This window comes from Corapipo altera, unplaced genomic scaffold, assembly GCF_003945725.1.
Source record: "Corapipo altera isolate COAL_440 unplaced genomic scaffold, ASM394572v1 47, whole genome shotgun sequence".
Lineage (NCBI taxonomy): Eukaryota > Metazoa > Chordata > Aves > Passeriformes > Pipridae > Corapipo > Corapipo altera.
The window spans coordinates 3,146,327-3,164,385 of record NW_020884897.1 but is presented as its reverse complement, the minus strand read 5'-3'; the positions used below and the strand labels follow the sequence as shown (position 1 = coordinate 3,164,385).

Sequence of the window (18,059 nt, the reverse complement as noted above, 5' to 3'; positions counted from 1 at the left end):
TCAGCAGCTTTTCTTCTAAATTTTGTTTCCCTTTTTAAAGCACTTTCTCCAAATACTGGTTGCCACGTATTTTCAATCATTACCTTTAGTTTATGCAAATCAAAGTCTCATCAGTTCTGTGGTTTCTTCAAGGTGGAGTTCAGTTGAAGAGAAAAAAAGAAAAAAACCCTCAGCAGAAAGACATAAAGACACTTACTGCACTTTGGGTGTAGATACATTCCCATGTGCATCTAGGTTGCACTCACATAGCTATGTTTGTGTTTATATTTGAGTTGGTTCCTCAGAACCTTATAGAGACACTAAATGACAACTCCACTGCAGAGTAGGCAAATGTTGTCAACAACTGTCAATTCAAGTGAAAAAAAAAATAAAATTCTGATTACAGAAAAATGCGTTTGAAACAGAAGTGAGGAAAGTGCTAAAAGCTAAGTTGAGTGAATTCCATGTGAAGACCTAGCAGGAGAAGAGAGCAATATGAGTCTGCAGTGGATGTGCAGCACTTCAATTAGGAGTTTAAACATGTCATTGCAAAACGCGATGTTCATTACCAACCAAGGATGACGGTAAATAATTTGCTGCTTCAGCTGTTAAGATCTGAGGGTTTTTTTCTGCCCTTTCAGTTCCTCTATCCCTTCCCACATACTGCTATTTTTATATATAGCCAACACTACCAGATGTCATTTTGTCATCTGCCACCATTACGCCATCACCCTTTTCTGATGAGGTTTTTGCTACTTCTAATCTTTATAGATTATAGTTATATTATATATTATATTTAAGGTTTAACTATATATTATGGTTAAGGTTTCTGTCATTAGGAAAGCTGGGAAGGGGAGAAAGAAGTGTTAAAAAACAAAGTCTTAGTTCAGCCTCCATAAATGTAAACAGTAACTAAGCCATATATGCTGATCTCTCTCTCTCTCAAAAGAAAAACCCAAACCTAAACCAAAACCTATTACTGAAAAGGATACCATTAGTTTGCTATCAGGATTTTGTATGTTTTTAGCAAAAGAAAATGCATATCATTTGAAAGACTGATTGGGTTTGTGGAAGGTGGAAATAGGTGATCTGACTGTTTTATTCTTGTATTTTATCCCATGACTCCAGTGCTCTCTAGTCCCAGGGAACAGTGTCTGTCAGAATGATATATATCACTGACAAACAATAAAATATAAACAGCAAATCACATATAAACAAGTCCCCAGATGGAAAGAGGAATTAGGGAAACATCTCTGGGCTGCATACAGATGCAATATTGAACCAATTACCAATGCATAAATGACCAAACAAGTGGCCCACTGGCTCAACATATAAAAATAATTCATTAAGACAATGATGCTTGAAGGGACAGGTTTATTATATCTCCCACACCTTTTCATTTCTGAGCCGGTGACCAAAGCAATAATGAAAACCTTTATCCAGAAAACATTTACAGCAAAACACAATGTATTTGTGCTGTTAATTAAAATGCTATAGTGTTCTCCTCCCTTCTCACATCCAGGGTGATTCTCTAACTTTGCAATGGCATTTCTCACACAGTAGTGCTTAAAAAACTACACTAAACACAACATAATCCTAAATAATAATTCTTTTTTAATAACCTGGTATAGAATACCTTGCAAACAAAAGACACTCATTCAGATTTAATGACAGGTACTGTATTTTTGGCAACCCTGGAACAAACCAAAGAAAAAGCAAAGAATTATTCTATAACCATGAGGGAAAGAAACATCCATCTAAATGTAGAGGATTCATATGGCAAAACTAAAGAAAAAATCCACACTTACAGCAGATTTTTTTTTTTAATTCTTAGTGCAAGAAACATAACCAAGTTAATCACAGAGTCAGTACTAATTAAGAATATGGAAAATTCTCCTATACAGAGGTAGAGTCCAGTGCACAAGGCTAAAACGATATTCAATAGTCTAAACAAGACTGAGCCAGGTTTTACGGAATCCACTTTTTAAAGTATCAGACTGTATGTACATACATACAATAAATAGACTATACAATCTTTAAAGTAGTTTAATAAACTTCACAAAAATTATAGTAGATGCATTGATATCTTTACATAATCCAAAGTTCATATCTCTATCACCCAGAAATGGATAAAACCAATATTCCTGATATCAAGTTAAATGGAAAATAGTTTAGCAAAGTGTTGATAAATCAAAATATTTTACACATTTTAAAGCCTAAATTTATGCTTATAAAGGATGAATTTCAAATGCTCTGAAAATGTTCCTTTTGATACTATCTGCAAAGAGGTTTCAAATGCTGTAATTTGTTATAAACACTTGCCTTACATTCCATGTTCAAGGGAAAAATGGACTTGGATACTCACAGTTCTGATGCATTGGCACAACAAGAAGTGATGAGAATTAGATTATTTTAAAGGCCCAAAGGACAGCAGGAGAATTTATGGATGAAACCTTCATGTCTCGAACTACATAAATCACATTAGAAAGTTAACAGAAAACTGTTTGGTTTTACTATTTCAAACCTGTCGGTGCCTTTCCGCGCTGGAGGCACCTGATTAGCATCGCTCTGGGAGTCAAATGTGCATCTCTGGGCCCCCAGGTTTGCTACAAGCCCATAGGGCTTAACAAAACAAACATGGAATCCTTTATGGGTTACAACAGTAGTGCATAAATCAGGGACGTCTGTTGCCATTCATTTCAGTGATAGTCACAAGGAAAGGATTTCAGGGAACTGAGAGCTTTCCACTGTATCTTTCTAAACTGTGCAAAAAAAATTGGGAAAAAAAGAAAATCACCCTGGGGCATTACGAAGCAAATATGCTTCTACTGACAAGTTATTTTCTACAAAAGGTTCTTTCAATTGCCGAGGGGGCAACAGCCACAGTAAAGAGGGAAATAGTAACAACAGTAAGAGCTTAATAATCAGAGTTGGAAATTATGTTCACAGTTCGGTTACCTTTAAATTCTATAAGCACCTACGCTGAAAAACATGAGGGTTTGTATTTTAGCTTCCAAATCAAATCTCCTTGTGACAAATACCTTGTTAAGATTTCCATTCTGCTCTTCTACAGGCCTTCTCATTGGAACAATTTTTTTTATTATTTTTTATTTTATACAAACAGACTCACTTTGATTTAAAGTAAACATATAAAAATCGAGAATATTGCTTGCAACAATGGACCTGGAGGTGAAGGAATGAACTAGTCAGGCCATACAAAAAAAAATCTCCCTCAAAATGAATGAATTCTGCTAAACTTCTAATGCTATGAAAATCTGCAAAAAGGATCACAAGATCTGTTGCAGATTTCTGAGATTTGGCCCAAGTCTTATCATCATCATCTCAAGACTTTAACAACTGTATCTTTATATTACGGAAAAATAAATGATTCCAAGAACTCAGGAAGGCACACACACCCAAGTATACTATAAATAAAATACATCATGAAATTACTAAGATCTTCTGATCCCTGTACACACTTTTGGTTCAGCACTATGGTCAAGTTCTCTCTTTTGAAATACAATAAAAGGCATACAAGAAATGTAACATATGCATAATAATTAAGAAGAATAATGCTAATAAGACAGCTTACAGAGAAAAGTGCAGTGAAAAAAACCCAATGCTATTTATCCAGGGGCTTGTGCTACTGTAAATACAGACTTTGTATTTCCTGCTGTGCAAGGGGAAGAATTTATCCTGGGAAGCAGCGATGAGGAATGCAAAAAAACCCAACAACAACAACAACAAAAAAGATATTAAGAGAAACCTTTAAGATGGAAATCTCCCAACTTCTTCTCCTCTAGTGCACAGTCATCTGACTACATGGTTTATTTTCATGCTGCCATTTCCCTTCATGAGTACAGTATAATAGAAAATGGCACAGTTCTTAAATATTTTTCTGCCTCTACTTCATTTTTTTGTTTCTTCTCTCAAGCACCTGATTTGCTGTTTCCTCATAAAAAGTGTAAAGCTGTTAGTGAAAGTGAGAAAAAAATTGTTGCTCATCATCTCTCCCGAACACCGATTTCTCCACTTCTCCTTCCTGTAGGTTTTCACTCGTGTGCTACACAATGGGGAGGCACTGTAAAGGCAGCTTGACAGATTTAAAAATAAAAAAATCGAAAGTCTTTTTTCTTTATCCCCCCGCCCCCAGCCCACTCTGAAAAAAATGGATGGATGAAACAGTACGTCCGTAGGAATATTCCAGTCTCCTCTGTTAGGAGATAATCGCAGGGGACCATCTAACCACAGTCAGATTGTCAGCACTGACCGACCGTTTCTTTGCAGCTTTCCTGAAGTCCTTGTATTTATCTTCACACAAGCGAGAAATGGCCTGTAAAAGACGAAAAAACCCTCAGTTGCATTGCCCCCAGCTGTACAGGTAAAGTAAGGCTAAATGCAGATTCCTACATTTAGGTAGAATTACAAGAAGTCACTTCATTAAGCAAAACACATGAAGGAGCTTCTCCCCAAACCCTCACTCTCAGTTCATTAGTCTTAAAAGAACGGCTTGCATTGCCCCACACTTTTGAAGGACTCAGAGCATATCCCAAGCCTTTTCTTTTCAGGTTAACCATCTCAAATCTCACTGAGGGAGCTGACAGTGCTTATCCACTGCTACAAGGCAACTGATATATAGCACTTCATCGGTGAAAAATTGCAAAAAACTTAATAAAACAATTGTAGAATATGTAAGCACGTCTGGAGAATTTATAAAGAGGATGGCTCTTAATTTTTTTATTTTCTAAAAAATTTCATAGTGATTTTTTTTTTCTCTACTGAGAAATGCTCTGGCAGAACACTTGCCCTGCTTTGTTTCCAGAGCTAATATTTATTTGCCTTTCGGAAGCATGTGGTGATTTCTGTGAGATCAGGCTATCCTACATAGTGCCAGAGGAAAATGTAACTCATATTCGGAATGCTTTAATTTGCATTACAATTACACAGCAATTTTAAAGCCTTTTAAAGAAAGAAACAAACATTACTCAAGCACTGACTCCTTTTATACTATACTGGATTTAATGTTTTATGTTTCTCCTACTGTTTTTAATGAAGTCTAAAACAAGTATTTATGACGGACCTCACATGCATAAATATACTGTGCCCTAAAACAGCCTGTCTATTAGAGTTCATATGGTTGGGACAGCCTATGGTTGGGCATCAGTAGAGATGTCATCTCTGGTGATCAAACACGCAGAACTGCAGAGAAAGCTCACTGCAAGGAGCACTCAAGGTCAAATTAAAAAATAAGATGAACTAAAGCAGTATTTTTATTTACTCAGGAATGGTTTCAAGCGGTATCTCAAGATAAGATGTTTAATAAAAAGTACTGTACAAACAAAACCAGTACAAGTGTTTGATTATAAAACAAGACATTACAAATAATTAAACAGCCTGACTCTATGGATCATCATTTTCTTTCTTGATTTTTACTTCTACAGTACAGTGAGTTGTAGCGGTGAAGAGTCCTTTAATTTTAATAGTCCTGCAAAAACCAGAGGCAGGTATGACAGAAGCACACAATTCACATCTGAGAGCAAGGTCACCTAATGCTTTGGTCAAGCCAGCCAGAAAACATCATTAAATTAAAAAACAAAACAAAACTAAACAAACAAACAAAAACTCCAAAACCACACACAGAAAAAAACCCAACCCCGCAAAACAATAAAAACTACCACCACCACTAAGAGACCAATTACTACTTTTCAGTTGAAAACTGAATTTCCTTTTATTAAGACTTGAACACAGTTTTCTTTCACGGTGCACATGAAGAGAACAAGAGAATAAAATAACACAAATACTCATATTGCCTTTTAGACCATAATTTAACTCACTTAAAACTGCTTAATAACATTTTATTTCATTTAACCAGGAACTTAATGGACTAAGAGTTTATGTGATTCAATTGGATTTAAAATTCAATAGGTCAAAAGTGTTTATTCATGAAATAATGTCCCAAGGTATGGCTTGACAGATAGGTACACTGAGGTGGAACTCAGCTTCTTTTTGCTGCCAATCAGACTACTACTTTAGGCATCAAATAGTCAGAGAAGGAAATCACTTCAAAATTGCCTGCTTCACAGGAAAACTTCTGTTCTGGGACTTGGTCAGACAAAATGAAATTTTGCTTGGAAGTGGCATTTAATATTTTGAATCTCTAGGTTATGCTGATTAATTGTATGGATAAGAAACACAGTGACTCCCACTTAAAGCACTTCTGAACCTAAAGGTACCTCTTCATTTGCAAGTAATTTACAGAATTGACATTTGGAGCCTATTGGGCAAGGTAGTTAATCAACTTTAGAGTAACATATGGGGAAACAAGACAAAAGCAGAAAACTGTAAATATTTATTATTGTCTTTCAGTTAAATATATCCAGATAGCTTATAAACACCTTTCTGTCATCTGATTTCTGCTGCTTTTATTGCTAGGAAAAAAATATTTTTTGACAGTTGCAAGGGACCATTTCTCATATGAAATCAAAACATTATTTAAAACAGCAACACTATTCCATCAAGTGAAATTTTGTTGGAATTGACTGAAATATATGTAATCAGCTAGAATGAATACATATATATTCTTCCATTATATACATGCACACAGAACTAAAGTCAGTTCCTCCGCTGAGTTATGTGAATCCAGATGAGAATTCGTCACTGGGGAAGGGGATGAGTAAGGTGAAAGGAGGTGGGAGAATGGCAGTAGTAGTAGTAGTAGTTGTAGTAAGTAGTAGTAGTGTAAATATTGGCTGCATGCACGTTTGTGCAGGGTAGGAAAGCAGCATGGCTGGCTATGGCTTCACTACCAGGAATGCACAAAGGCACACAACTGTGAGTGCTGCACAGCCTCCACTAATTGAAAAACCAGAGAAAACAGCAGGGACAGGCAGCACCAAGTCTGGAAAAGTTCTATAAGAAGAAAATGTATTGTTATGGTGGTGGTTCTTCTTAATTTATAGAGCATGAAAGAAAAAGCAATTGGTTATTCTTAACAAAAGAGAAGGCGAGTTTTGCTCTCTGTTTTGCTTTCCCTTTGCTTCTTGGATAAGAGGGATCTGAACATACAAAACACACAAGACTGCAATCAGTCACTATGATACTGCGAAGCTGAAGAGATATAAAGACACTTCTCTACTTGTAACTTACATATTTTTCTCCCATTCTTTTGTCTGTTTGATCTATAGAACTGTATCTCTTAGGGCCAAGACAATATAGCATGTATTTCAAAGGGTATGAACTATGTGCTCAAGTACCATCCTAACTCAGACAACATACAGTTAAACTGGGAGAGCACTAATGAATGCTCTTACAAAATCCAGCCTTGAAACAAGCACAGTGCTAAGATCACAAGCAGTAGTAGGGTAGGCACGTTTTGTGTACTTACCCTGAAGAGGATAATCTGACTCATATTTAGCTCAGCACATGGGATAATAACCAAGTGTGAGAGTAGGAAATTACAAAATAGTGGACTAAGGTTGGACATCCAAAACCTTCCTGGCAGAAAAATCTCCCATATTAGCAAACAGTCCTCAGGAGAAGCAAAGGAAGCCTTGACATTTGACATAATTAAAAGGAAGAAGAAAACACACTACAACATATGCTGGTTGGAACAAACTGCACTGGCAGGTAGACAGAGTAGATGATGTAATAAAAGGTTATTTGCCATTTTTAACTTGCTTGATTCCATACAACAGGAAAAAAACCAAGAAGGGTCGTAAAAATGGTTTCTGACTACTAGGTGGACTGGTGTAACAACTCCAGGACACTTTAGTCCACAGACTAATGAAAGGTAAGAAAAAATTACTGTCATTTAGTCATTTAAAAGACAAAGCTGCTTCTTAAGTGACAACTGTAATAACATCAATAAGGAAAAGCATCCACTGCAGATGCTTGAGAAAGCGATGTAATTTTTAACAAGTATTGCAATGTCTCATAACACCTCTAAGCTAATGGATCTTTTCCAACATTTCCATTTGATGAGGAACAGTATTCACTAGCACTGCCCGTGGTCTTCTTAAGGCGTTTTTTTTTTATCACAGCTGTGTCAACCTCATGATGTTTGCAGAAATTGTAATGCAGATTCTGGCACGTCAGATCTAATACTCTTGCTCTAGATACATAAAATAGCTTTAAAATGCAAAAGTAGCAAAAAAAGCATAATAATATTACCATTTCTCTATGCAAGACCTTTTGTGATCTCCCATGTCAGTAAGTTGCTTTAAATCTTGGGACTGAGCAAGGTCTTTTCAGTTTACCAGACAGGGCAAATCCTTCCACTTGCATGTGTACATTTGCTACAAGGCTGCTGTCTTTCATCACAGACTGCAGCTTTTCCCTCAGTATCAAAAATATCACAGCCTGTGTGGTACTACATCTACTCCACTTGACAATCCAAGCAACTGCTTTAAAAACGGAGAACTCTGGTCTGAACAGCACACAAGAGACCCAGAGAAGTGCTGCAAATGCATTTTGATAACTCTTGGCAAGCTAAATGCTTAACTGTGTTCAGGGAACTAGGCTATAAATTATGCTGTCAAGTAGTTTCAAGGGCACACTAATGACAACCAAGCACTGCCAGGGAACAAGGCAGTTCCCTCCCTTCTGGCCACAGAACAGAGGCAAGGAGGTGGCAGACCAAGTTGGTTTTACAGCAGATACTCTTTCTCTGCCCTGAAGACATCCTCTGACTAGCAGGGTTATTTTCAGCCAATTTCTGCTGGCAGTACAAAGCATCCTCAACACGGGGAAATTTTTAATAATACAGGTTTATTGAAAAAATATTCAATTAATTCATTTTAAATATGCCTTTTCTTTAGTTAGTACAGAAGAATCATCAGTATTCATCGGGTATTTACAGTCATTTCCTATTTTTCTTTTCTTCTAAGGTTTTAGGAGCTATCACTGTCACCTTAATTTGTAACTTGCTGTTATACACTATGTGATATAGACTGACAGTGTTAAGAAACTGCGTGCTAAATCAAAAAGTAATTCATTTAATTTTAAGATATGAAATGGCATTTATTATCAAGACCCCCATGCCTTAATAAATCACCTCTCCTCTTTTTCATTTAAGATTACAATCCAAATTATTTTTCTTTTTTTTAATATTCTCTTTAATATATTAGAGAATCTGATGCAAATTTAGATCACACTCCATACACAGAATTAAGTTACATTCTTATTGGAGCTACCTGTGAAATTTAGAAAGAATATTTAGAAAGAATGAGAAATCTAGTGAAATTTGCTTTGATTCTTTCTCCAACACTTCTTGTTCCCACTGAAGTCACAAACAAGACAATTAACATTCCCACGCACCATTTCCCCCCACAAAAATGTGCACAGTACTGCCTGCTTGTTTTACAGGAGCACTAGGAATTTCAGAGCATGCAAAGCTCACTCTAAACCAAAGGTAAACAACCTCTAGTGCAAAGATGTTATGTAATTAAAGACGTGTTATGTTAAAAGCAGTCAGCATCTAATGAAAATCTTCAAAATTAGCAACGAAATGTCCACACACTCGTGCAATAATGCCCTTGAGAAGCATACCAGAAAAATCAGGAAAAGTATATTCCAGTCTTGCAAAGGACCACAATTAGCTGATGAATTAAATTCCTCCTGTGTCTGTGGGTATTCTGTATAGTGCCCAGCATTTCACAGGCCTAGACCAACACAGTGCTTTTGGCATATGGTATATTCAGGTCTCATAAGCAGTCATGATTTATTCACTAAAGGCATGTGCTCATTTCTGTTCTGCCATTACTGAGAGAAACAACACAGGAGATAACAGACTTGGATCCACATGAAGTGAATCAATAGCAGATAACAAGAACATGGAATAGCTATTTGCAGCAACACTTGTTAATATTCTGTCCTTTAAGGTAGATAATCGGTTTTAAGAAACCAAATGAACACACAAAACTAGACTGTGAATAGAGTTATGATAAAATTTGTGAGTACTTTCACAAGGCCAATACAGACAACTGCAATTGAAAAAGAAATGGAAAGCAAGACAAGGTATGAAGCAAATTCAGTCAAGTGCTGTCCCCACAGCCAGAAATACTCAAGGCACTAATAAAAACATGATGAAAATAGGGCACAAAATACTCTAATATGTCATGGGAGTATCTGGGAAAAGATGAAGAAGGGAGAAACAACACAGAAGTTCCAAATTCCCCTATATATTTCACACTGAGCATTTTAAAAAGAAAGTGTCTTACCTCAAGTTTATATGCCCTGTCTCTGCTGAGGGGCTCCAAAGGAAAACTCAGGTTATTTGCTTCTGCCAGGGAACGCAAATCAAAATAATACTTGGCATAAACACTGGAGGGAACATTAATATTGAACTGTAACAGCTCAAGAAACTGGCGTTCCAGCTCATTCCTGCAGAAAGAAGATAAATGTGAAGACATGTTTCAGACTAAGCATTCAGAATGTAATTTTACTTTAAACTGCAAATAGTATAAACCAAGTTCATTTCTTATTCTTGCCAGATGCAATTATCCCAGCCCAAGGTTTGACCTACCCTACCAAGTTCTATTTGTGTATGTATGCCAGTGAGGAATAGCAGAGATGCTGCACCTTGCAGCTGCTACTGTGATGCCAATCAAGTCCAGGCACAAACTTTTGCTAGTGGAAGGGGTACCTCTATCAGTTTAGTTAATACAGTTTGGGAAAGAAAATCTAGCAGGAAAAAAGGTTCTTGTAGTTTCTGCTGTACCTCCACTAGGTGGGTCTGCACACACAGCTATGCCAAAACAACACATACACATGCCCTAAATTTGTCAGACATGTCTTATAAATGGTGTACATTTTTCTAACACCTAAATTACTGGAGAACTTATTTATTCCCTTCAGCCTTTCATAATCAATCACTTAGAATTAGTCACAGGAAACCTGAATTTTTCAGCATACTCTTTTTATGAACAGAATAAAGCAATTTTTCCCTTAGATGCAGAACCAAAATTCACAGTGGTGATTATTTCTTTTCCAGCACCTAAAACAAATGTGTTTGTCAAAATACCTTATAGGAAGAGAGGTTTTATTTGAGCTCCCACTCTGTAAAGTTTTAGTATAGCAATATGTTATTACCTACACCGGTACCTTAAAAAGTATGTTGAGAAATAAGCCGACCAACAAAATTAAGGAATGGAAATTTTCATCAATTGTACAGTAACTAGATATCCTACATAATATTTATGCAGGGACACATGATATATTTAAATCAGTGACTTCAAGATACGAGAAATAAAAAAGATAAATGGGTGCTGAAAGATGTTTGCTGAAGAGCACAGTGACTGCACAGCTCTGTTACCAGTAGGCATTGACTCTGATATTGCTTTTAAGTCACATTTTGACTGCTGTGTAAGTGTGCAAGGAATGTGCAATAGAGGTTGCACAGCTGGCAATAGAAGAGGAAGGATCTGAGGATAAAAAGTACTGGCACAGTAGTTTTTCAACAATGAATGATTTTTCTTCTTCTCCCTCTTTACTCTTATATCACTCTTACATCATAATCATTGTCCTTCTTTATCCTCACTCTCTCTCTGCCAAAATTCTATGTTTACATAATGATAAATATTAATTAACATTAAAAGACTAACTAAGAGCTAGATAGGGACTCTTTGGCATGAATTCACATTGCTGAAGATTGCAGTTTTTAAAAAATCCAAATAAAAAAATTATATTTTAAGATGTCTATGAACAAATACAGAATATTATCTTTTATACTGCCAAGATTGTATTTTCTGCAAGTTAAGCCTAAGGGTCTACATTAATGGATAACACAAAGCCTGTTTTAATGGCAAAAGACATCAACTGCACCACTTTTGAAGAGCACCCTCAAATCTGTAAGGAAAATACATAGTCTCAGATTCTTACTATCCCCTAACTCCCAGATCTGAAAGTCAGCAGATTAACTCCAGCTAAGAAACAAAAAAAAACCCCAAATATTTTTTATTTGAACTAATGTAATTTAACTAACCACCATATCCCTCTTCCACCATACACCTACCTAAGACTACTTTAGCATGTGCTTTCTTGAGGCACTCCTCAAATTCACACAGAAATTCAATGTAAAGTTACATACAGGACTACAGATGCCCACTGCACTTCACTACTCCCAAGTTCTCTACTAGCTTTTAGGCACAGTTCACTGTACTGATGCTGACCTATAAAACACTGAAAGGTCTGCACCATGTTTTGCAAGATACACTTATGCTGAAAGATTCACAGCAGCTGAAGATTTTGATGTAGAGCTCTTCTTCTGTCTTACTAGTACAATGAAAGGCCCCCTCTTGCTTAGAGCTAGACATTTCAAAATCATCATACTGTACTGCACCAACTACCTGAAAAATAAGAAAGAAGGAAAAAATCCAACACACCACAGATGGGCAGGGGGAAAAAACTGGAAAAACTGGCAGCAGGAATATAAGCACCAAGTCAACAAGCACCAACAGCTTCGCTGGAGGAGTCACAAGGAGCCCTAAACATAAAGCCCGTGAACCAGATCACCAAGTACCATATAGAGAGCTCAGGCTCCCCAAAAGTTTCTGGTTCTGTAGTTTGTGAGAACCCCAAAATCTTTAAGAAAAGGTTAAGAAGCTAAAAACCTTAAGGACAAGGACTTTGGCTTAGCTGCAGCACAGAAAGAGGGTCGATGTTAATATGGGTCTGCCACGTGAGTAATGGTGTTATATAGCTCGAGTGCAACTTAGAACAGTAGCACCATCACATGTGTTTGTCAAAAACAATAACCTCTTTTTCTGTTTCCTTTCACACCACCACAGTATGACTCATCACCTGCCTTCAAGAAAAGTCCTGAGAATCAGCAATTTCAAAACTCACACTTATAACCATTCTAATTAATACTGTCATATGGCACAGTCTAACCTGTCACTCTGCTTCAAGCTTTTCAGCACTTCAGGTCATGTCCCAGCTTCATAAATACTTTAAAAGCAATGAGATTTGCCTTGGAGGAGGAGCGAATGGAGGGAGACTCTTATTGCTACTAAGAACTCAAAAGCATGAAAAGGATCAAGGGAAAAAGTAATTTAGAAAAATCATTTAGGAAACAAACAGTAAAGGAAGCATTATCAAATTATTCTGCATGGAATAATATTGCACACAGAAATGTGAAGGGCCTGATTTTGGTTCTTGTCCCTATTATTTCCCTCTCCCCCTTTTATTCTGTAAACCTCATTCTGTCTGGGCTATGTCAGAAAAGAAGCACCATCAGCCATTCTTAAAGTAGCTTACATGTTTTAAAACAGATACTGAAATGGCATTATGTGGTATTTCCTACCTCTATCTTGAAGCAAGCTTTCCCCCAAACTAATGAAAGTATCTACAGTATACCATAGTAATGTAAGTGTTTTGCATTGTGTTTTTCATTTTGACTCGGGGAAAAAAACCATCCACCTTATTACAAATCTCTTGTTAATACAAGATTTAGAGACAACTTTTCTAATGCTTGAGCAATGACAGCTACTCAGAATTTATAAGACTTATCTAGCAGTGCATGAGCATGCTTAATTTAAAACAATCAGCTGACTCCTAACATTCAACCTTTCCCTTACAGATCATTTTTAGACCAGCTATAAAACTGACATACAGCAAAATAGTAAGAAATTAAATTAGGGCTGCTGTAGCAGAAACACTTGGCCTTTCACTGCTCTGAGATTGCAAACCGAGATTCAAAAAACATTCTGTCTGCATAAACATTTCTTCTCAGATACTTCCCTCCTTAACCTCCTCCCAGAGGGGTTATCCACAACAACCTCTCTCCATTGGCTGTGATCCTGACTGAAGTGAGCTAAAGCACAGATAAGTCTCTATAGTTTTCATTACAGATACTTAGCTCTGCTTCAAAGAGCTCTGAAACACGTAGATACTGTACTAAAACATATTTTTAATAATTTTATTATTACTGGTTCTTATGAAAAAGGGGTGCACCAGTAGACTGGAAACATCACTCTCTGAATACACAAGCTGCAGGGATCAGCCACCCCCAGCACCATCCCAGTGCCAATTCCAGCTGCAGCCCTTCCAGCACTGTTCTCACACACACACCAGCTCAGGTGAGGGCATCTCAGAAAATGTGCACAGCCTGTCACTCAGGGCACTTCAGCCAACATATGTAACACCTGTTAACCCACCAAACCAAAAAGCACTAGACTATTTACTGAAGACTCATTCTAGTATTTGTGAACATTATGATATTAATTGTATCTGTTCTTATTACAGTTATTTTTCTATTGCTGTTGGAATGTACCCTCAATAAGACTGGAATATCCAGCCACGTGTCAGAATTCTCTATGCTGTTAAAATACGCACTTAAGAATGCCATCTAATTAAAAAATGGAAAAATGGAATTTTTTCATATTTGCAACTTAAAATAATGTATTTCTAACACCTTGGAAACTAATCCAGCAGGATGCAGGAGGGAAAAAACCTCAAAATCCAAAAGCACCAATTTTGAAAAATGGCAATAAATAAGTGGGTGATTATGTAAGGGTCATTAGGATCACAGTTTTTTTCCTGCTTTACATGTTTATCTACTGTCTGTATGGAAAATTAGCATGACAGTAAATGATGCTGAAGTGAATAAATGCAGGCCCATTGGACGTGGGCATTTTTGTCAAATCATACATTTAAATATTCTGCAAATCTGTCTTCATTACTGTGCATGAACATCCAGTGGTAAAATACACTTCAACCAGAAAACACAAATAATTCATGTCTTTCATGTAAGCGGCTGCCAAGTAGACCTCATGCCATCTATCAGCATTTACCATGTTTAGATACAACACAAATATACAAACTTCATATAATTTATGAAAGAACTTCCTGTCACCCTCATACACACAGATCTTGGCATTCATTGACAAAGATAAACAAACTGCACTCACATGTCTTCGACCGTGATATCTTTCAGGATCTGGCAGTAATCCACATTCCACACTGCCTGGTCGTCCCAAACTTTGGATGCCAGCAGAATTGCCCCCAGTACAATTCGCTTCCAGTTTGCTGGACAAATATCTATCTCTGCATAAGTTAAAAGTCTTTCAAGATATACCTGTGGAAACACATTAAAATCAAGACTTGATCTATTTTGATATTAAGTATAAATGGATAAGAAAACTATTCTCACAAACTCACACTCAATTTTAAGACAGTAATCTGGTCTCAAGAAGATTCTTTTATTATAAAAGTTATAAGTTTGAATGTATACATTACGACAAGTTCATAACTGGATGTGATAAATCCATTTTAGTTGGCCTTTGCCTTCTGATCCTATTAACCATTTCAAAAGGCCAGATGTCAGACTCCTGAATACAGCATTTCTTCTTTAGCTGTGACTTGCTCCTGCCTGCCACCCTAATGCTGAAGAAAACCTTACCGTTATCTTATAATACTTTTAAACAAAATATCACTAATCGCTCAAAAATTTCTTTTTCTTCGCAAGGAAGGCAAAACAGTATTTAAGCACAAAATTACAAGTTCTAAATTATGTGTCAAGCCCATTACTAAAAATGGAGGTTTGTCTTTTTCTTTAGAGCATCACTCTGAGAAGATTTTGATGTACAAAATTTGGTTTTGGGAGACCACAGAAACACAGTGCTCAGTAAAAAGGCTGCACATGGATCTCCCCAGAGTCTGCACTACCCGAAGGTTCTGTGTAAAAGGTTGCCTTTTGTCTTCCAGGCAGTCTGTGTAAGCAACCCCCTTACACTCTATATTGCACAAAACAACTTGTAATCTTTCCAAGCAAAACTGCTCCTTGAATTACAAACAAACAGTATTCCTTGGAATTTTCCTTGGAAAGCAAAAAACTTATTTAAAGCAACACACTGTGCTAACACAGGCAGCATCATAAGCAGAAAGCCTATGGAAGCCATAATATCATGCCACTCAAATTAGGAAATGAAATTAATTTGCTTCACATCAGTGCAGATTTTGACTTCTTACTGTAAATGCAAAACCTTTTAAATTTCAACTTTTCACATCCAGTTTTAGTAGATTTTTTTAATGAATACTCCACATCTACAGATACAAAAAACATACAAAAATCAGAAAATAACATCCTTTCTTACATGCAGCTCTAGTTTAGAAAGAGAGAAAAAATAAAAAGGAAAAAAAAAGAAAAAAGAAAACGAAGTAAGGATTTTGTGTGGGCTCAAATTCAAAGGCATTTAGAGAAAAAAAGTAAACAGATGAGAATTACATTGCAAAGAAAGACACAATCACAGAATAGTTTGACTTGGAAGGGACCTTTAAAGGCCATCTATTTCCAATTCCCTGCTGTGGGGAGGGACACCTTCCACTAAATCAGGTTGCTCAGAGCCCCATCCAGCCTGGCTTTGAACCCTTCCAGGGATGGGGCATCCACAGCTTCTCTAGGTAACCTGTTACAGTGTCTCACCACCCTCACAGTAAAGATTTTCTTCAACAAGGCCAAGGGCCGGGTCCTCCACTTTGGGCACAACAACCCCCTGCAGTGCACAGAGTGGCTGGAGAGCAGCCAGGCAGAGAGGGACCTGGGAGTTTGGATTGACAGAAAGCTGAACATGAGCCAGCAGTGTGCCCAGGTGGCCAAGAAGGCCAATGGCATCCTGGCCTGGATCAGGAACAGTGTGGCCAACAGGACCAGGGAAGTGATTCTTCCCCTGTACTCAGCCCTGGTGAGGCCACACCTCGACTGCTGCGTCCAGTTCTGGCCCCCTAAGTTCAGGAAGGATATTGAGGTGCTGGAGCAGGTCCAGAGAAGTGCAACAAGGCTGGTGAAGGCACAAGTCCTATGAGGAGAGGCTGAGGGAGCTGGGGTTGTTCAGCCTGGAGAAGAGGAGGCTCAGGGGAGACCTCATCACTCCCTACAGCTCCCTGAAAGGAGGTTGTAGCCAGGTGGAGGTTGGTCTCTTCTCCCAGGCAGCATCAGTAAGACAAGAGGGCATGGTCTTAAGCTCTGCCAGGGGAGGTTTAGGTTAGATATTAGGAAGAAATTCTTTTACAGAGAGGGTAAGCAGGCATTGGAACGGACTGCCCAGGAAAGTGGTGGATTCTCCGTCCCTGGAGGTTTTTGAGATGAGACTGGATGTGGCACTCAGTGCCATGGTCTAGTAACCACGGTGGTAGTGGATCAAGGGTTGGACTTGACGATCTCAGAGGTCCCTTCCAACCCGGCTGATTCTATGATTCTAACTCTACCCTCTTTCAGTTTAAAGCTATTTATAGCCCTTGTAGTATCACTACAAGCCCTCATAAAATGTTCCTCTCCAGCTTTCCTGTAAACCCTCTTTAAGTACTGGAGGTGCTATAAGGTCTCCCTGGAGCCTTCTGTTCTCCAGGTTGAACACCAACTCTCTCAGCCCACCTTCACAAGGAGAGGTGCTCCAGCCCTCTGATCATCATCATTACTCTTCTCTGGACTCATTCCAGCAGATCCATGCCCTTCTTACGTTGGATACCCTGGAGCTGGATGCAGCACTCCAGGTGGGGTCTCACCAGAGCAGAGCAGAGGGGCAGAATAACCTCCCTTGCCCTGCTGGTCACACCTCTTTTGATGCAGCCCAGGGCACATTTGGCTTTTAGGGCTGTGAGTGCACATTGCTGGGTCATGTTGAGCTTCTCCTCAAGCAACACCCCCCCAAGTACTTCTCCTCAAGGCTGCTCTCCATTAATTCTGTGCCCAGACTGTATTTGTGCTTAGGATTGCCCTGACTCAGATCCAGGACCTTGCACTGGGCCTTGTTGAATGTATTTGCAGAGGCTCACATCTCAAGCCTGTCAAGGTCCCTCAGGATGGCAGATGAACTTACATCTCAGTAAAAAGGGAGCATGAACTTGCCACTATTTTCGCATCAGCGCATACTTGAGAAATTAGCTTTAGAAACTAAATAGGAGCTTGATAAGACACTATTTCTACACCACCTTCATTACCATATTGATGCATCTTCCAATAGCATGCTGAGGGATGTGAATAATTGCTCTTGCTTCCTTGGTGAGAACTTGGGCTTAACTCCAGATATACTGTTTGCTGCAATGAGGCTCTGTATCATCCTTGGATAAAACTGAAGATGATAAAT

General features: G+C 38.0%; 1 protein-coding gene across 4 annotated transcripts in view; it reads right to left on the bottom strand.

The window, feature by feature from the left end:
• Positions 1 to 1,336: 1,336 nt before the first annotated feature.
• The window catches only part of CCNY (cyclin Y), a 123,185-nt gene continuing 106,462 nt past the window's right edge, over positions 1,337 to 18,059 (bottom strand). For all 4 annotated transcript variants that reach the window (XM_027648389.1, XM_027648391.1, XM_027648392.1 and 1 more), the window contains 3 exons: positions 14,886 to 15,052; positions 10,197 to 10,359; positions 1,337 to 4,312 (listed from right to left, as the gene is read on the bottom strand). In XM_027648389.1, coding sequence (XP_027504190.1) covers positions 4,196 to 4,312; positions 10,197 to 10,359; positions 14,886 to 15,052 — 447 coding nt within the window. In that variant the 3' untranslated portion in view covers positions 1,337 to 4,195. The remainder of the gene's footprint in view (positions 4,313 to 10,196; positions 10,360 to 14,885; positions 15,053 to 18,059) is intronic.